At 35.7% G+C, this 16,547-nt stretch overlaps 1 protein-coding gene across 5 annotated transcripts in view; it reads right to left on the bottom strand.

Moving 5' to 3' along the window:
* Nucleotides 1-259: 259 nt before the first annotated feature.
* LOC110096220 (transcription initiation factor TFIID subunit 5) overlaps nucleotides 260-16,547 on the bottom strand; it is a 36,851-nt gene continuing 20,563 nt past the window's right edge. For all 5 annotated transcript variants that reach the window (XM_028692613.1, XM_020822057.2, XM_020822058.2 and 2 more), the window contains exons 10-20: nucleotides 15,790-15,941; nucleotides 13,190-13,300; nucleotides 13,039-13,108; nucleotides 12,919-12,958; nucleotides 11,387-11,551; nucleotides 11,070-11,146; nucleotides 8,423-8,539; nucleotides 7,914-8,179; nucleotides 1,493-1,588; nucleotides 1,056-1,131; nucleotides 260-660 (exon numbers count right to left, since the gene is read on the bottom strand). In XM_028692613.1, coding sequence (XP_028548446.1) covers nucleotides 607-660; nucleotides 1,056-1,131; nucleotides 1,493-1,588; nucleotides 7,914-8,179; nucleotides 8,423-8,539; nucleotides 11,070-11,146; nucleotides 11,387-11,551; nucleotides 12,919-12,958; nucleotides 13,039-13,108; nucleotides 13,190-13,300; nucleotides 15,790-15,941 — 1,224 coding nt within the window. In that variant the 3' untranslated portion in view covers nucleotides 260-606. The remainder of the gene's footprint in view (nucleotides 661-1,055; nucleotides 1,132-1,492; nucleotides 1,589-7,913; nucleotides 8,180-8,422; nucleotides 8,540-11,069; nucleotides 11,147-11,386; nucleotides 11,552-12,918; nucleotides 12,959-13,038; nucleotides 13,109-13,189; nucleotides 13,301-15,789; nucleotides 15,942-16,547) is intronic.

Below are 16,547 nucleotides of genomic sequence, written 5' to 3'. Positions count from 1 at the left end.
AGCAACTACCAAATTTATAAAATTTGAAATCAGTTTAAATCTCTAATTACATACAATCAAATATCTTAAATATGTATAAATTTTAATAAATCTTTTATTTTCTATAAATACAATTCTTTTGAAACAGCTTTATTAAGATTTCGTTTGAGACAGCTTTCCTAAGTAATAAAAAAGTTATCTCAAACAAAGTCTAACTTATAGATACAATTCATAAGTTCTTATTGATCCCTCAACACTCATCTCAAAGCAATTCCAACCGTTTCAAAACTCACGATGATGTTGGATTCAAATGAATCTAAAGTGTTACAAAAAAAACTGAGATCCACGAAAGGGAAGCGAGAGTGACAACAGCTCTTTGATTTCTTCTACATAAATAGTTAAAAATACATTTAATTTAAATAAAATTATGCATGAGCTGGGAATATTACTTCCAGTCACACAGGCTGGGCATAGAACAATTTTGCTATTGAAAAAAAAAAAAAAGAGAGAGAGAAGAGAAGAAAAAAAAAACATCGTGGATGAACAGTTGGTGAGAGGAAGCTAAAAGGAGATGGCCAACTTTTTTGATTTCTTAAGGCAAGGCAGTGATGCTTCCTGCTCCAACTTTCAGCCGCTTATCGAAAATGCACCAGCTGCAAATAACAGATTCCTCCGGGAGAACTGCTTGAAAATAAGAAACACTAATCATTGGTGATTTTTTTTTTTTTTTTTTGAGTAAAAGCTGTAAAACAAAATAGATCTTCATGTTCTAAATCTCATTTGTCGCAAAGAAACATCAATGACAAGTTGACTATGCCTCAAGTGATTTCTCTAAGGCTTCGTTTGGAATGGCTTTCTTACTGTTTCTTAAAGCAGATTTTTAGTACAAAAATTTAAAATTTATGTACTAAAAAACTGCTTTAAGAAGCAGTAAGAAAGCCATCCCAAACAAAACTTAAAATTATAACGTTCTTCTGACTATTTTCTGCAGATTTTCTTGTGTTGTAAGTCATAGGTCAAAGACATTGGGGGCTCGAGAAGCATAGCTTAAGAACATGAGGACTGGGATATCTTACCTGCAATGTATATACTGGGGTTGATTTTGTTGGAAAAGCTTTCAGTAATCTGAGTCTGTTACCACTGCTACCTTTGCTGAAATCATTTTAAGGAAAATGGCCTCTTAGTTGGTAAAAATAAAGCAAAGTCATTTCATAATGAATTATTTAACACCTAAACTTCTATATTTACTAATATACCACCTAAAATCTCATTTTCCTTCTATTCTACCACTCCATTGAAACGATGAGATACTTGTATTCACTATGAAAGGATGTCATTGATGGGGAAGACGTTGTCGATAGTGACTTTTGACATAAGGTTTAAACGGACTGTTAGAATTAATTAAAAGAGGGATTTTAGGTGGTATATTAGTAAATATAGAAGTTTAGGTGCTAAATATATATTTTCAATAGTTTTAGGTGTTATGTAGGTAAAAATTCCTTAATAAACTTACTTGTCATCCATCTTTGTTGTCTTGTTGCTGGAAGTGACGTCCCATAACTTAACAGTGCCATCAGCAGATCCAGAAGCAAGAACTGTTCCTTCGCCGCTGTAATTAGATGGAATAAATCAAGTGTATCAAAATGCTTTAAATATGAAGGTAGTCGTGAGTGCGCTAATGACTTATTTATAGATTATCTGAAAGCATGCAGTTGCATTACAGTTGTAAGAGGCTGGCATTTTATGTAGGTAAAGCCAAATTATTTGTCTTATGATGTTCGATAGAGGTGAAAGTTCACCAGAAAAGTACAAAGCTTCTAGGAAAGTGAAGTGGAAGAATCAATCTGGTCATAAAGTTAAACTCAGTGAAGTTCATCGCATTTTTGACAGTAAAATGATAAGATTTGCACTAGCTTAAAAAGATGTGAGGGCTAAACAAAGAACTGTTAATTCTATCTAATGGTTCAGTTGGCTTCTTGTGAATAGAAAAATGTTCTAGAAATGATGACTTTATTTTCACTCATTTTGAATGTGAAAATAAAATCATTTTTTAATGGAATTTGATGCAGAGCAGGATAAGGAAGAGGAACTCCGGCACTTTATATCCTTTCTAACAAACTCTGCTTACCACTATCTTTTTTACTACTTTTTCTGTTTTTACAGTACAAGTGCACTTTTTCAATATAGTAGCTATTTTTAGTATATCACCGGAGGAGGGGGGAGTATATAGGAAACATAGCAAAAGGTTTTGGTAGCTTTTTGAAAAACTTTTACAGAAGATAGTAATACAGAAATACAGAGTTATTTCGGTGAGTATTTTTCTTGTCTTCTCCGGTCTCCAATTTTTCTTTGGCTTGGCGTCATTTGTGCAGGTGCTTGGCGATCTGTGTGCAACAGCTAGTATCAGAGCCACTACCTGAAGAAGATGACGGAGCGAGGAAAGGAGCCTGCAACGGAGGAAGGGCGGAACCTTGAATCATTATGGGCAAACCAGGATCACGCCAATCGTCAGATTGACGCGCTGGAGACGGATATACAACGGTTGGGAGTGGAAATGCGCAGGGAGTTCAATCTTCTGAGGGCGGGACCTCCACAACCGAGACGGAACAGAGACGAGATTCCTGTTGTAAGACCATTGCACAGGCGGGGGATAGCTGCGGGTCGAGGTGGCCGACCTCCACCAATGCCGATACCACAACTATCGGATTCAGAGGAGGATGATTTTATACACAGGGAAGCTGACTTCGTCGAATCGGAAGAAGAAGAAGCTGGAAATCAATACCGCAGGGATTGGCAGAGGCCGCGGCGACAACTCCCTCAACAGAACCCAGGTGAATTTAAAGTGAAGTAAGACATCCCATTTTTCGACGGTCGAATACACATTGAAGATTATCTTGATTGGGTAAAATCAGTTGAAAATTTCTTTGACTACATGGAAATTGCTCCAAACAAACAAGTGAAGTACGTCGCATGTAGATTGAAGGGCGCGCTAGTGCTTGGTGGGAACAAATAGTTCAAACAAGGCAAAGAGAAGGAAAGGTTCCGTGCGCAATTGGACACGGATGAAGCAGCTGCTAAGATCTCAGTTCTTGCCCTCTGATTTTGAACAAATTCTGTACTTACGATATCAACATTGTGTCCAAGGCACCAGATCAGTAAGTGACTACACGGAGGAATTCAATCGACTAAGTGCCCGAAATAATTTGAACGAATCAAACAACCAAATGGTTGCCCGATACATAGGAGGTCTCAAAGGCAATATCCAGGATCGCCTGGAACTGAATTCCGTGTGGTCTATGTCTCAAGCCGTCAATTTTGCTATGAGGATCGAAATGCAGCAAAATAGACAAGCGAGGGGTACTTATAATCGCAGACATTGGAAAGAACCATTGACAGGACCAAATCGGGCAACTCCACCAGGTCCGAAAACTTCTCAATCCCCTCAGATAATCAATGCTCCTGCGAATGGAGCTTCTTCCAGCGTGGATCCAAAATACCCACCCAAACAGAGGCCCCAAGGTAAGGAGGATCCGTATGTGCGCCCCTCTACGATCAAATGTTTTAGTTGTCTACAGCCCGGACATAAATCGAACGAATGCCCGCAAAGACAACAGGCTCATGTTTTAGAAGGCGGAGAGGAAGGAGAACAAGGAGAAACCGAAGAAGGAGATGAATTGGAGACGGAAGACCTCCTAGCTGATGAAGGAGAACCCGTGGCATACATTCTGGAAAAATTATTATTAGCTCCAAGACAAAACATCAACTCTCAACGCCATGCCTTGTTCCGGACGCGGTGCACCATTAATGGTAAAGTATACGACCTTCTGATCGACAGTGGATGTACATAAAACATAATTTCAAGGTCAGTTGTTCAAAAATTACAATTGAAGACGTCAAAGAACCACAATCCTTACAAGATAAGTTGGGTCAAAAGAGGCGTCGAAATTGCTGTAAGCCTGTAACCGAATCTTGCCGCGTGACGTTCTCCATTGGGAAGCAATTATCTGTGAAATTGTATGTTATGTGTTGGAAATGGATGTTTGTCATCTTATTTTGGGGAGACCGTGGCAATTCGACGCAGGGGCCACTTATGATTGTAGAGCAAATATATACTCCTTCGACTGGAAGGGCAAACGCTTACGCTTACTACCCGGCTCTCACGACGATAAGGTGCCCAGTACCGTGCAGCCAAGGCAAACAGCTATACACTTTGTCACAGGCTCTGTATTACTTCAATGCTGGCGGGAGCCATCCCCCATCTTTGCACTTTTGATAACCGAACAGAGCACTAATTCGGAGAGGAAGGAATTACATGTTGATATTCGCAATCTGTTGCGACAGTATCAAGACGTCGTACCTGAGGAGCTACCTGCTCAACTACCACCTCTCCGTGACATACAACACCAAATAGAATTCCTTCCCGGTTCCAGCTTACCAAATATTCCTCATTATCGTCTCAATCCAATAGAGCAGAGAATCCTGCATGATATAATCGACGATTTGTTGGAAAAGCAACTGATCCAAGTGAGCATTAGCCCGTGCGCCGTGCCCGCCTTACTGGTTCCGAAGAAAGATGGGAATTGGAGAATGTGCATTGACAGTAGAGCTATTAACAAGATCACAGTTAAGTATAGATTTCCGGTACCACGCATTGAGGAATTGTTAGATCAGCTAACGGGCGCTGTTATATTCTCCAAACTGGATTTACGTAGAGGATATCATCAAATCTGTATACGTCATGGGGACGAATGGAAGACGGCATTCAAAACACCCCAAGGACTATATGAATGGAAAGTCATGCCGTTTGGACTGTGTTACGCACCGTCCACCTTCATGAGAATGATGACCGAAGTGTTGAAGCCCTTCATAGGCAAATTCTGCATCGTTTACTTCGATGACATCTTGGTGTATAGCACCTCATGGCAGCAGCATTTGGGGCACTTGTCTATGCTGCTCGAAGTCTTAAAGCAACAGAAATTGTTCATAAATCTTCCCAAATGCGAACTGGGAGTTAACCGAGTGGGCTTTCTCGGGTTTATCATCTCGGCAGAAGGAATTCACATGGATCCAAAAAAGGTCTCAGCGATTACAGATTGGCCTGCTCCGCAAACTTTTTTTGAGGTACGAAGCTTCCACGGCATGGCAAACTTCTATCGCAAGTTTATTAGGAACTTCAACATTATAATGGCACCTGTTACAAACTGTCTCAAATCCAAAGTATTCCTATGGGGTGAAGAACAGCAACATAGCTTTGAAGAGATGAAGAGAGCACTTAGCTCAGCCCCTGTTCTTGCTCTACCCATTTTTGAAAAGTTATTTACAGTTGACGCTGATGCTTCGTCCGTCGGGATTGGAGCTGTTATGTCACAGGAGAACCGACCCGTAGCCTATTTTAGCGAAAAGCTTTGTGACACTCGGCAGAAGTGGACAGCTTATGAGCAGGAATTCTACGCTATTGTTCGGGCATTAAAACAGTGGGAACACTATTTGCTACACAATCAATTCATACTTTGTAGTGATAACAAGGCTCTATCGTTTATCAACGGCCAAAAGATAGTTAGCCGTATGCACGCTCGTTGGCTAATGTTCCTACAAAGATTTTCATTCATAATCAAACATAAGCCAGGTGTTGAAAATCGCGTAGCCGACGCTCTAAGTCGTAAACGCATATTATTAGCCAATGTGCAGACACAAATTACGGGTCTTGAATATTTAAAGGAGCTATACACGACAGATTCTGATTTTGGGAAAATCTAGGCACAGTGTCAAGAACAACAAGATAGTGGAGAATTCTCCATACAGCACGGCTACCTTATCAGACAAAACATGTTGTGCGTTTCGATCTCGTCATGGAGACAACAACTTATTCGTGAGACTCACGGAGGAGCCTTAGCAGCTCATGTAGGAAGAGAAAATACCCTTCGACAGCTGTAGTCGCGGTTCTACTGGCCACGATTACGACGTGATGTCTACCGAATTGTGGACAGCTGCCCGGTTTGCCAAATCTATAAGGGAGGAACACAAAATACTGGACCTTACATGCCGCTACCGGTACCTGAGTCAATATGGGAAGATCTTAGCATGGATTTCGTCCTTGGATTACCAAGAACCAAACGCGGTAGCGACTCAATATTGGTCGTCGTTGACAGGTTCTCCAAGATGGCACACTTCGTTTCTTGTAAGAAGACCTCCAATGCTATGCACATCGCAAAGATTTTTTTTGACGAAGTTGTTCGCCTCCACGGGCTGCCTCGCAGCATTACGTCGGATAGAGACGTGAAGTTTGTAAGCCATTTTTGGCGGGAGTTATGGAAGCGACTCGGTACTGACCTTCGTCTCAGTTCAGCATATCACCCACAATCCGATGGCCAAACCGAAGTTGTCAACCGCACCTTGGGCAATATGCTCCGGTGCTTGGTACAAGATCATCCAAAGCGGTGGGAAGAGGTATTAAGTAGAGCTGAATTTGCTTACAATGCTATGACTAACCGATCTACAGGTAAGGCTCCCTTTAGTATCGTCTATACTAAAGCTCCCAACATTGCCATGGACCTCGTGATCTTACCGAAAAGCAAATCAACTACTGCCACCTCTTTTACTGAAGATTACTCTAACATGTTGAAGGAAGTGCGGCAACAAATTATAAGTGCAAATCAGCGCTACAAGAAGGGTGTCGATATGCATAGGCGACAACAGCTGTTCAAGGTTGGAGATTTGGTCATGGTGCGTCTCCGCAAAGAAAGATTTCCTCCCGGAGCCTATTCGAAATTGACACGCCGCAAGCTTGGCCCAGTCCCGATCATTGCCAAGATCAATGATAATGCCTATACCGTTGAATTACCAGCTGATTGCAACACTTCTCCAACATTCAATGTCCGTGATATAGTTCGTTACAACTCGCCGGATGACGCTATCGTCACAATTAGCTCGTCGGAGTCGAGCTCTTCTGAAGCCGGGGAGGACTGATACAGAGCAGGATAAGGAAGAGGAACTCCCGCACTTTATATCCTTTCTAATAAACTCTGCTTACCACTATCTTTTTTACTACTTTTCTGTTTTTACAGTACAAGTGCACTTTTTCAATATAGTAGCTATTTTTAGTATATCACCGGAGGAGGGGGAGTATATAGGAAACATAGCAAAAGGTTTTGGTAGCTTTTTGAAAAACTTTTACAGAAGATAGTAATACAGAAATACAGAGTTATTTCGGTGAGTATTTTTCTTGTCTTCTCCGATCTCCAATTTTTCTTTGGCTTGGCGTCATTTGTGCAGGTGCTTGGCGATCTGTGTGCAACAGAATTTTGAGAAGATTTGTTTAATTTAAAATCAAAGTTGGTGTATAAATATGTCCAACCAGAATTAAAATGTAAAAAACTTCGTTATTTTTCAAAACATGTTTGCTATCTTCAAGCAATTAGATGAGCCAAAAATATTAATAATACCAAAGTGTATTTTGAAGGCTATAAGTTTATTTTATGACAACAAAGTCAAAGCATCTCATAACCTGTATTTTGACCATGGTAAATAATTTTTTTGGGAGTCAATACGACTCCAAATCGTAAACCGTCTTCGCCATAATGTTGTTTTTGTAGTATTTTACTTGCACTAATTTTTTTTTTGTAATTTTTGGGATTGAATATAGATGTGTACATTAATGTTTTAAGTTATAGAATCTGTTTTGACGTTCATTACTGATAGATGATATTAGATAGCTCTGATTGTTATTTATTAAAAGATTAAAAGAATAATTCTTTCAAATTAGATTCTGGAACATCACAGAGCACAATAACCATTATTCTAAATTTATTAAGAGAAACTCTATAAATCAGTAAAATCTAAGAATTCCACCAACATATGCACATATTTCCCTTACATGAGATAAGTTTAGAAGAAAACAAAAAGCTAAATAACGTATAAATAAATGCAATGCAAACCTAAAAGCCAGAGTCCACACGCAAGAGTTATGACCCATTAGCGGAGATACACACCGCCCTGTGGAAAGATCCCACATCATAATAGTACCATCTTCATCACCAGAAGCCATATACCGTCCATCAGGAGACATTGCTAATGACAGTATCATGCTTCTATGACCAATAAATATGCGAACACTTTCTCCTGTTTGGACATCCCATAATCTGACTGTTTTGTCACTTGAACCGGTAGCAATGTAGTTACAATTCGCATGCCATTGAACACACTGTGAGACATAAATTTTTAAATTGCAATTAAGCACATATTCATGCAATAACTATACTTGAAAGCCACAACAAAATTAAAAGATTTTGTTATTGCTAAAACCTGTGACAAAAAAGGTTTGATTGCAAAAATTGTGAGCAGGTGGTATAATATATCTATTGGCATTTTTTTTTTTAACTTTCCTTTGAAAAAAAATTGGATAGTTGGAAAGACAAAAGTCACCAATGAAATGAGTAAGTCTTACATCAACATCAGAAAGATGCCCAGCCATTATTCTCAACGGTTGAATTCTCTCCATTGACCAAATCCTAGCAGTTCGGTCATGGGAAGCACTGACAAAGTAGTGACCAAATGGACCAAACTGGATAAATGAAGCAGATGATGTAAGAGACGGTTAGTTTTGAAGAAGAACCACATTTAACATGAAGAGATGACCACAAAAATTATAATAGAGATTTCGGAGGAGAGATAATGGTAATGCTCGCAGAATTAAAGAATGCAAACAATAATTTGAAAATGCATAGAAAATCAGACAAATTATTATGAGATCTAATAGTTCAATCTCCCATTTTCCACTCTCCTCTCTTCTCATTCTAATTTTAAAAAGTATATGAGGCATGTAAATATAATTTTATGGTTTATAAAAACCTACTTTTGGATGTCCAAATCATTCTTCTTCTCAAGGGATTCTAATCCTTAATTTAATGTGAAACCGTGAAGAATCATGAAAGAGGTTATCTCCTCATACAAGCATTAGTCTTTTCTTTTGATGACTTTTTTCTCTTTTCTCTCCTCATTCATTTTATTCTAATAGTTTTTTCGTTAGTGGACGAAAGAGAAACAGAGTTTTTGTTAAATTTATGACAATTGGATTTTCTTTCTTGATGAAATTTTAGAGTTGCGTGGCTTCTATGATCCCTAACCTTCTATTATTAATTTTAAATAGAAGACTTTTTTGTACAAGTTGGATTGACCATTTTTCCAGTTTTCATCAATAGTACCACTTGATTGTTCTCGTATTAATATAGCTAGTTTTCCACGATAAATGCATGTTGTGTTGGGTAATGGACTCAAAATCTAATTTATAATGCTATATTAGCATTAAAAAAATCTAGACATTAGAATCATCAACACTAAATTTGATATCAGAACTTAAGACTATACCACAATATTTTCAAGTAGGGCCTAACATTGGGCTAGTGAACAGGAAAGCAAAAGCAATTTTGATAGATCAACAAAAATGATTAACTGAAATGCAATTTAAGCTATGATTCTACACAATTCCAATATAATTATTGCAGAGTTAACAATAATATTTCTACAGTTGATGGGAGAGCTAATCCCGAGATAATTTCAATTTGGACGGAGTTCAAAGAACTTTTTAAAAGGTACAATATATTTTGATTTTCAAGGATTGAATATGCTAAAACAAAGTTAATTTGATCAAATCAAATATTTTGGCGAACTAGTATAAGTAAAACAGATATGCGCTAAAATGAAACATAAACTTAAAACTAATATTTTCCACTTATGTGCTATGGTTACCAATTTGACGACTAATTTAAAAACTTCAAAGTAACCATAATATTTGAATATTTCAATAAGTTTGAAAATTATGTAGCAAAGCATTATTTGTTAAGAGATCATTTTGCATGTTTCATTAATGATCTTGGGAAAGAATTTAGAATGATTTATGTTGTAATTATTGTTAGAAGCTTTCTATAAGCTATACAAACAAATGATAACTAAAGAAATTTGTAATTCAAAGAATTTAGTAAGGTCCTGGTCAATCTAAGAATGATTTTGTCCACCAACTCTAAAGAAGGTAAATGCAAGGAAAATATGATGATATAATGGATTACAATCAATTGGATGAAAATACACATTTAAAAATTCAAAAAGTTCTAGTAATAGCTCAGCTTTAATGTATTTGATTTGACTTTATCCACTGAATCATCAACCAATACCTAAATAATTCAAAGTTCAAACTAAATATTACCAAAAGGGCGATTGTTCACAGTTTCTATTAAAATAAAAACATAAAATCTTGGTTTAATGAGATAGTTTAAATCCTAATTAAACCGAATTTCTTATGCTACATGATACATCACTAAGAGCGAACCTTCATGAAAACTCACATCAACATTTGGCAAACTATAGGCTACCAAAAATGCTCAATGGCATGAACACCCATTAAGACAATGAACGGCATGGTTCTCACCCATCTTGTTTTCACTAATGAAAATCTAAGGATTCGGTTGGAGTGGCTATAGGTCTGCATAAAATAGTTGTAAAATTATTTCGGAAAAAAATAAATTCAATGAAATCTGTTGTTGGTAACATAATATTTCTTTTTTCTTTTTTGAAAAAACTGAATATCATGTTTCTTATAGCTACTACACTCTAGTAGATCTAAATGTAAAAAGCATATTTCTATACATAAATTGTAGAAAAATAGCCAGAATGCAAGAACCAAATGGCAGTGTGCCTACGATATGAAAAGCAATGTGAAAGCTTGCCCAAATAGATCTAGGCCTAAAAAGAGAGGAGAAAATTATGTAGCAGACCATAAGAGCGAACCTAGGCCCAAATAGATCTAGGCCCAAATTAAACCCCAAGCTTATACATATTGGACACGCAAATTATGCTGTATCCATCTTCGCCTACATAATCATATTAGCATTAACTTGAAGCGTCTTATCATATAAATAACACTAACGGAAAACGGGCAAAACTAGCACAACTCCTACAATTACAGATCCGCATGTGTGACCCAGCTTTCCTTGCATTGCAGGAATCATAGAAAGAAAATTAAAAATAAAGCTTGCAAATTTCAAATAATTGTCATTTAAAAGGAAACAAAAGAAAATGATTTTATTAAAAATGCAAACCTGAATATCCCACACAGGGTAATTGTGACCTTTGTAGCAGACCAGATTTGCATTCAACCTGGTACTCCATAGTCGAACTAAAGCATTTAAATAATAGCATCGGTAAGTACATGATTAATGCTAAGGCTGCAAAACCTCTTAAGACTACCAAATGAATACGCCCACAAAATTGTTCCTAGAAATCCAACTCCAAGATTTGAGAAAAGAGAGTAGAAATGTTTTTCCTTCTCAGTGAATGATCCAACAATTCAACAAAATAGAGGATATTTAATAAATATGCATAACATGCAATGAAAACATCACGACAGAAGACATACTTGTTGAGTCAGCAGAAGAAGACAAGAGAAACTCTCCTGTAGGACAAAATGAAGAAGAATAAACTGGTCCTGAATGACCCTGGAACAATGTGTAAGATCTTTTACCCTCATCAGACCCTAAGAAGATCTCATTTTGAGAAGATTCATTTTCTCCCTGCATCGAGACTGCAAAATGCAATTTATTAGTTAATTCATCAATTACCGATATGCAGCAACAAATGCATAGTATTTTTATGGAATATAAATTACAAAGTAGCGCTTCATTATCGACCAAAACCCCAAAGTATTATTATGCCATCTGAACATCCTTGTACTTTTCACATGAATGGTTAAATCATCATAGAAATTGAAGAGATCTGATCAACATTTAACTCTTAAATTCTAAATTACAATCAACAGTTTTGACTTGAGTTCAAAGAGAACATAAAAGCAGCACGTCTAAAATCAAATTGAGGGGAAAATAGTCATTCTCTTTGTAAGAGGAACAACGTTCAATACACAAGTGTCTGCACACACAGACTAGCATTTTATCCTATACAATATACACAAGAAAAAGAAAGTATTAAAAATATTTATTTATAGAGATTACATGCAAAGGCCACGCCATCTCACAAAATTATGGCAAAATGTATCAGTAGATGTAAAATAAAAATTGATAAATCATATCATTAAGAAAATATTGAAATAACCATAATAACTAAGAAATTAGGCTTATAATGTTATCTTTAATTTTTTACGCAACATTAGTGCTCGAACCTTTTTTGTTTTTTTTGGGGGTCTCATCCAAGTGAAAAGTTTAAGGACTGAAAACTTTGTGCATCAAATAACACAAAAAATAGAGATTTAACTACATGTTCATGAAATCTTATATATATAAACTAACGCCAAAGAATTTAAAATGAAATGTTGAGCTAGTTCATTTGTACATATACAATTAAATTATTAAGAATTAAACAAATCATTAAGAACAAAAGGTAAAAGGCTAATAATTGTATTGTACACTTCAAGGTTTTAAGTTGTATTATTATAAAATAAAAATACGTGGGTGTTACTTTTATAAATATGCAAGATATTAGTGTTACAAAAAAATTGCACCAAAAAATAAAAGTGGTTAAAAGCCCTTCAGTTTATTTCGAGATTGTCTTCTATAAAGCATTGCTAGCTCCACAAAAAAAAAAGTATTGTTTCAATCTTTTTCTTATTTTATACTACCTGAACTTCAACTGTAAGTTTAATAAATACACCAAAAACTCAAATGTTTAATAGTTGCTTGAATTTAATTAGTGTGTCTACATTATACTACTTGAACTTTACTCATCAATCTAGTAAATACGCTAAAATTCAAAACATTTTATGATTGCTTGAGTTTAATTAACGTTTTACAATTTCTTGCTAGCCTGCATGCTAGCTAGCTAAGTGGTGCGCTAATGTTTATTTTCATAAAATATGGGATAGCACTCTTCATTAATAATCATGACTACTACACCAGAGTATTTTGACCAGTTAATATGAGAAATACTATCAGTGCTTACCTGTTTTAGCAGGCTGACCAATTTTTGACATGTCCCATACCTATAGATATCAAAAAAGAAATTTCAAATTCTGAAACACAAAAACAAAGCAAACAGAAAAATATTACCATGAAAAACAACCTTTAAAGACGAGTCAGAAAATCCACCAGCAACCAATGAGCCATCAGAAGAAATGGACGCACAGTTCAATCTACAAAGAAATACAGATGAGTAACAAGGATAGTTGATATTTATAAAAGTACAAAATAGAGAAAATTTCAGTCATAATTACCCATTATGTGTGTTGATGAAGGTATAGAAGCTTACAGATGGCAACGCCAAGCTGCTCAATTGCACACGATTTCTTAGGTCATCTAGAATAGACTGCTCCACTTCACTTGGCCTGAAAATTATTTCCGGACAATGCTCAACTCAATTGTAGAATAGAACCTTTTATAACTAGCTGATAACTACTAATCTATAAAACCCTCAACCAGCCCAACAAACATAAGTTATGGCAAAATCAATTTGCAAACATTTACAAATTAAGCTTGTCCTGAGCATAGGACAGGTTGCTCAGTAGGCAAGCCAGCTCGTCCTGTTTAGAAATTTTGCCAGGCTAAATGATTGTACCAGTCCAAGTTAAGTCTACTTCTCCATGGAATGCCATGAAAATCATGCTGAAGTCCTTTCAAGTGTGCTAGGCTGATGTATTTGTGGATGCTCAAAGATCACACCTCTACATCCCGGAATACACATAAGTGCGAGCAAGTACACAGTATTAAAATTTTGATATGTAATCTAGATTTAGTGAACTTGATCACAAATATGCCCCTGCGCACACATGTAATTATACATGAAAGTTCTATAAATGTAATATCACGACAGTAGTAACACAAATATGTACATCAGTATATGCATGCATGAAAAGTTAATTTGACTACAAGCCACCACTGCCGTTCAACCGCCATCACTCGACTGTCATGTCTGACCATCGCCGCCTAGCTTTCATAGTCCATTTCCCATTAGATCACCATCATTCATCATTCGACAATCTTTGTCTGACTAACATTGTCCATCTTCCATTGTGATCCCTTATTCCTTTCACTATTTCTCCTATAATCTATACTAAAATTGTTGGAGACCAAGAAAGAGGATCCAATTTTGTAATTTGTATTCTCCATTTGTTGAGAAAAATGAATTGGTGTAACTTTAAATACATTGTAGATTAATTCAACTGGGCAAGCCCTATAGTTTTTTTCCTTTCTGTGTTTTTCAAATAAAAACTATGTTGTCTCCTGTATTTTTCTTTTTTTATCTTTGTGTGTGCATTGGATCTTTGTGCAAAAGTAGGACATAAAACTCCCTCTACTATCATGAATTTTCTAGCACGCAGCAACCATAAATAGAATTATAATAACTACTAGAAAACAAAATCTACAGGAGTTACGAATATGATATGCTCAATACTTCAAATTAGCAAAAAAGACTTAACTAACCAAGGCAACATATCCCCTAGCCTACGAGTAATAGAAGTTAGGGTGGAAATCGTTACCTAATGCTTAATATGTAAAACAAAAAGATGGATAAATACACTGAGGATTTGTAAAGTATATTCCAACTTTGATGTTGCTCATATTTGCCATAACCGTAAAGAACTAGATAACCAAAATGAAATATGCAAGCATAGTTTTGCACATCACCATCATTGGCAAAGTGTAGGTAGCATACCCCTAGTAAAATAATGTAAAAACCTACCTATAGAGCTTTTGCTGGCTGTCCATATGAGAAGGGAAAGTATGTAAATCAACCAAAACAATGGGCGGAAATAATGAAGTAATGAAGTAAAGCTGCAAGTACAACCCATCTTGCAAGTTCATGAACAAACAAACTGAATGAACAATTCCTTCATCAATTTGGAATTGAAATAATATTATACTGGGCTTCAAAGCACCAAAAATGCTTTGAAAAATCACTTTAAGTTTACAATGAGATTATAGCTCAATCAAAAAAAAAAAAAAATCACAATGGGGCATTGAGATTTATTTTCTTTTGGAGTTATATAGGAATATAATTTCTTCTAAGAAAGAGCAAAAAATTTTGAATAGCAAACGCAAACAAGAATAGTCAAAGACTTGAAGAGGAATAAGTATTTGTTTATCAAGCTTCTAATTTATAAGGGAAAATTGCATATAAGCATCGTAAAATCCTTAAAAAAGGGACACATTTTTCACAGCAAACTTAATATGTAATAAATTACCATGTTAGGTGTTCACCAACACTTGCAAACCATCATTCCATATTTAGCAAAGATAACTTCAAACCTGATCCCAAGTAAATAATATTTAAGCATGCAATTGCCATTAAACTATAATGCATAACATGATTCACTGTAAATAGCTCAGTGAAGCATATTTTAGTACATAAGGAGGTATCACAGCACTCAGAACTCAATTTATTCCACTACAATTGTCCACCAGAATCCTCCTGAAGTCCTTTCACATCTTTTTTCCTGCAAACATAGCTTTACATGAAAGAAACTTAAACTATTCATATCTAGTTAGATAAAGGAAGACTCATAAATCCCAAATCTCGCATATAATATATGTAATACATCTTCAATAAGAAAAATCAAGTCTCGGTCAGAATGAATTTAACTTTAGAGCTCCGAGTAAACTTTCAAATAAAAGAATTCAGTAAAAAATAACATTTGGTTACACGTTCTGCATTAATTTGTATGTCAGTGGCATATAAACTTCTACTTTCTATTTCACAGATTTCACAGGATATTTTCTATTAGAAATTCACTATAGAGAAAAAACAAAAAAAGCATATAATAAGATGGAAGTTTGATGGGTAAAATGTTACTATAAGTAGAAATTATGACCATACATTATGGGTAAAGTGAGTTCTGGTTTTACTCTTGGAGCCAACGAAACAGTACTAGTCTCAGAACGGACACCTTTACCCACTGCACCAATAACCTTGTCCTTCTTAAGCTTTTTGGAAGCAGCAACTTGCTTTCCTACATCTGCAGACCTTTTCTTTTGTAGCAATAAAGACAAAAATAACTTTAAAACAAAATTCCATACAATACTTATAAAATGCTGAAGCAATGGAATATGCCATAAAACTCAGAGATAATGAAAATCCTACCCCTAAATATTTAATAAAAAAATGCTAAAAGCAAAAAAAACTTTGGCATGTGATTGCAAACATGATAGGACAGTTGTAACTCTAAGTGACAGAGGAATCTATAAAGTTGCATCAGATTGAGAAAAGAAATTTTTAAAAACTAACATGATGTCACAACAATTATGATGTTGCAGCCTACTGTTTGTTTAAACAGCACACAAAATCACACAAATACATAAAACTTCATAGATCATAAATTCTTAATTTTTACATATTTTCATTTTATTGAATCAGATAATCCAAGAAACTATCCAGTTAATAATTGAATAGCCATTAACTAGAAATAATGCATATATGTGTAAAACATTAAAATTATCCGATCAACTGAAAATTAACCAATTGAAAATCATGTCATGGCCCAAAATTAAGTTGTATCAAAATATAAAAGAATCAATCAAATATGCAAACATCATTAATATTTAAAGGAAGAACGTATAAAGAAAAGTTGCCATCAA

This window comes from Dendrobium catenatum, unplaced genomic scaffold (assembly GCF_001605985.2).
Source record: "Dendrobium catenatum unplaced genomic scaffold, ASM160598v2 fragScaff_scaffold_156, whole genome shotgun sequence".
Classification (NCBI taxonomy): Eukaryota; Viridiplantae; Streptophyta; class Magnoliopsida; order Asparagales; family Orchidaceae; genus Dendrobium; species Dendrobium catenatum.
The sequence above is the reverse complement of the archived record's forward strand: the minus strand, read 5'-3'. Positions and strand labels throughout refer to the sequence as shown.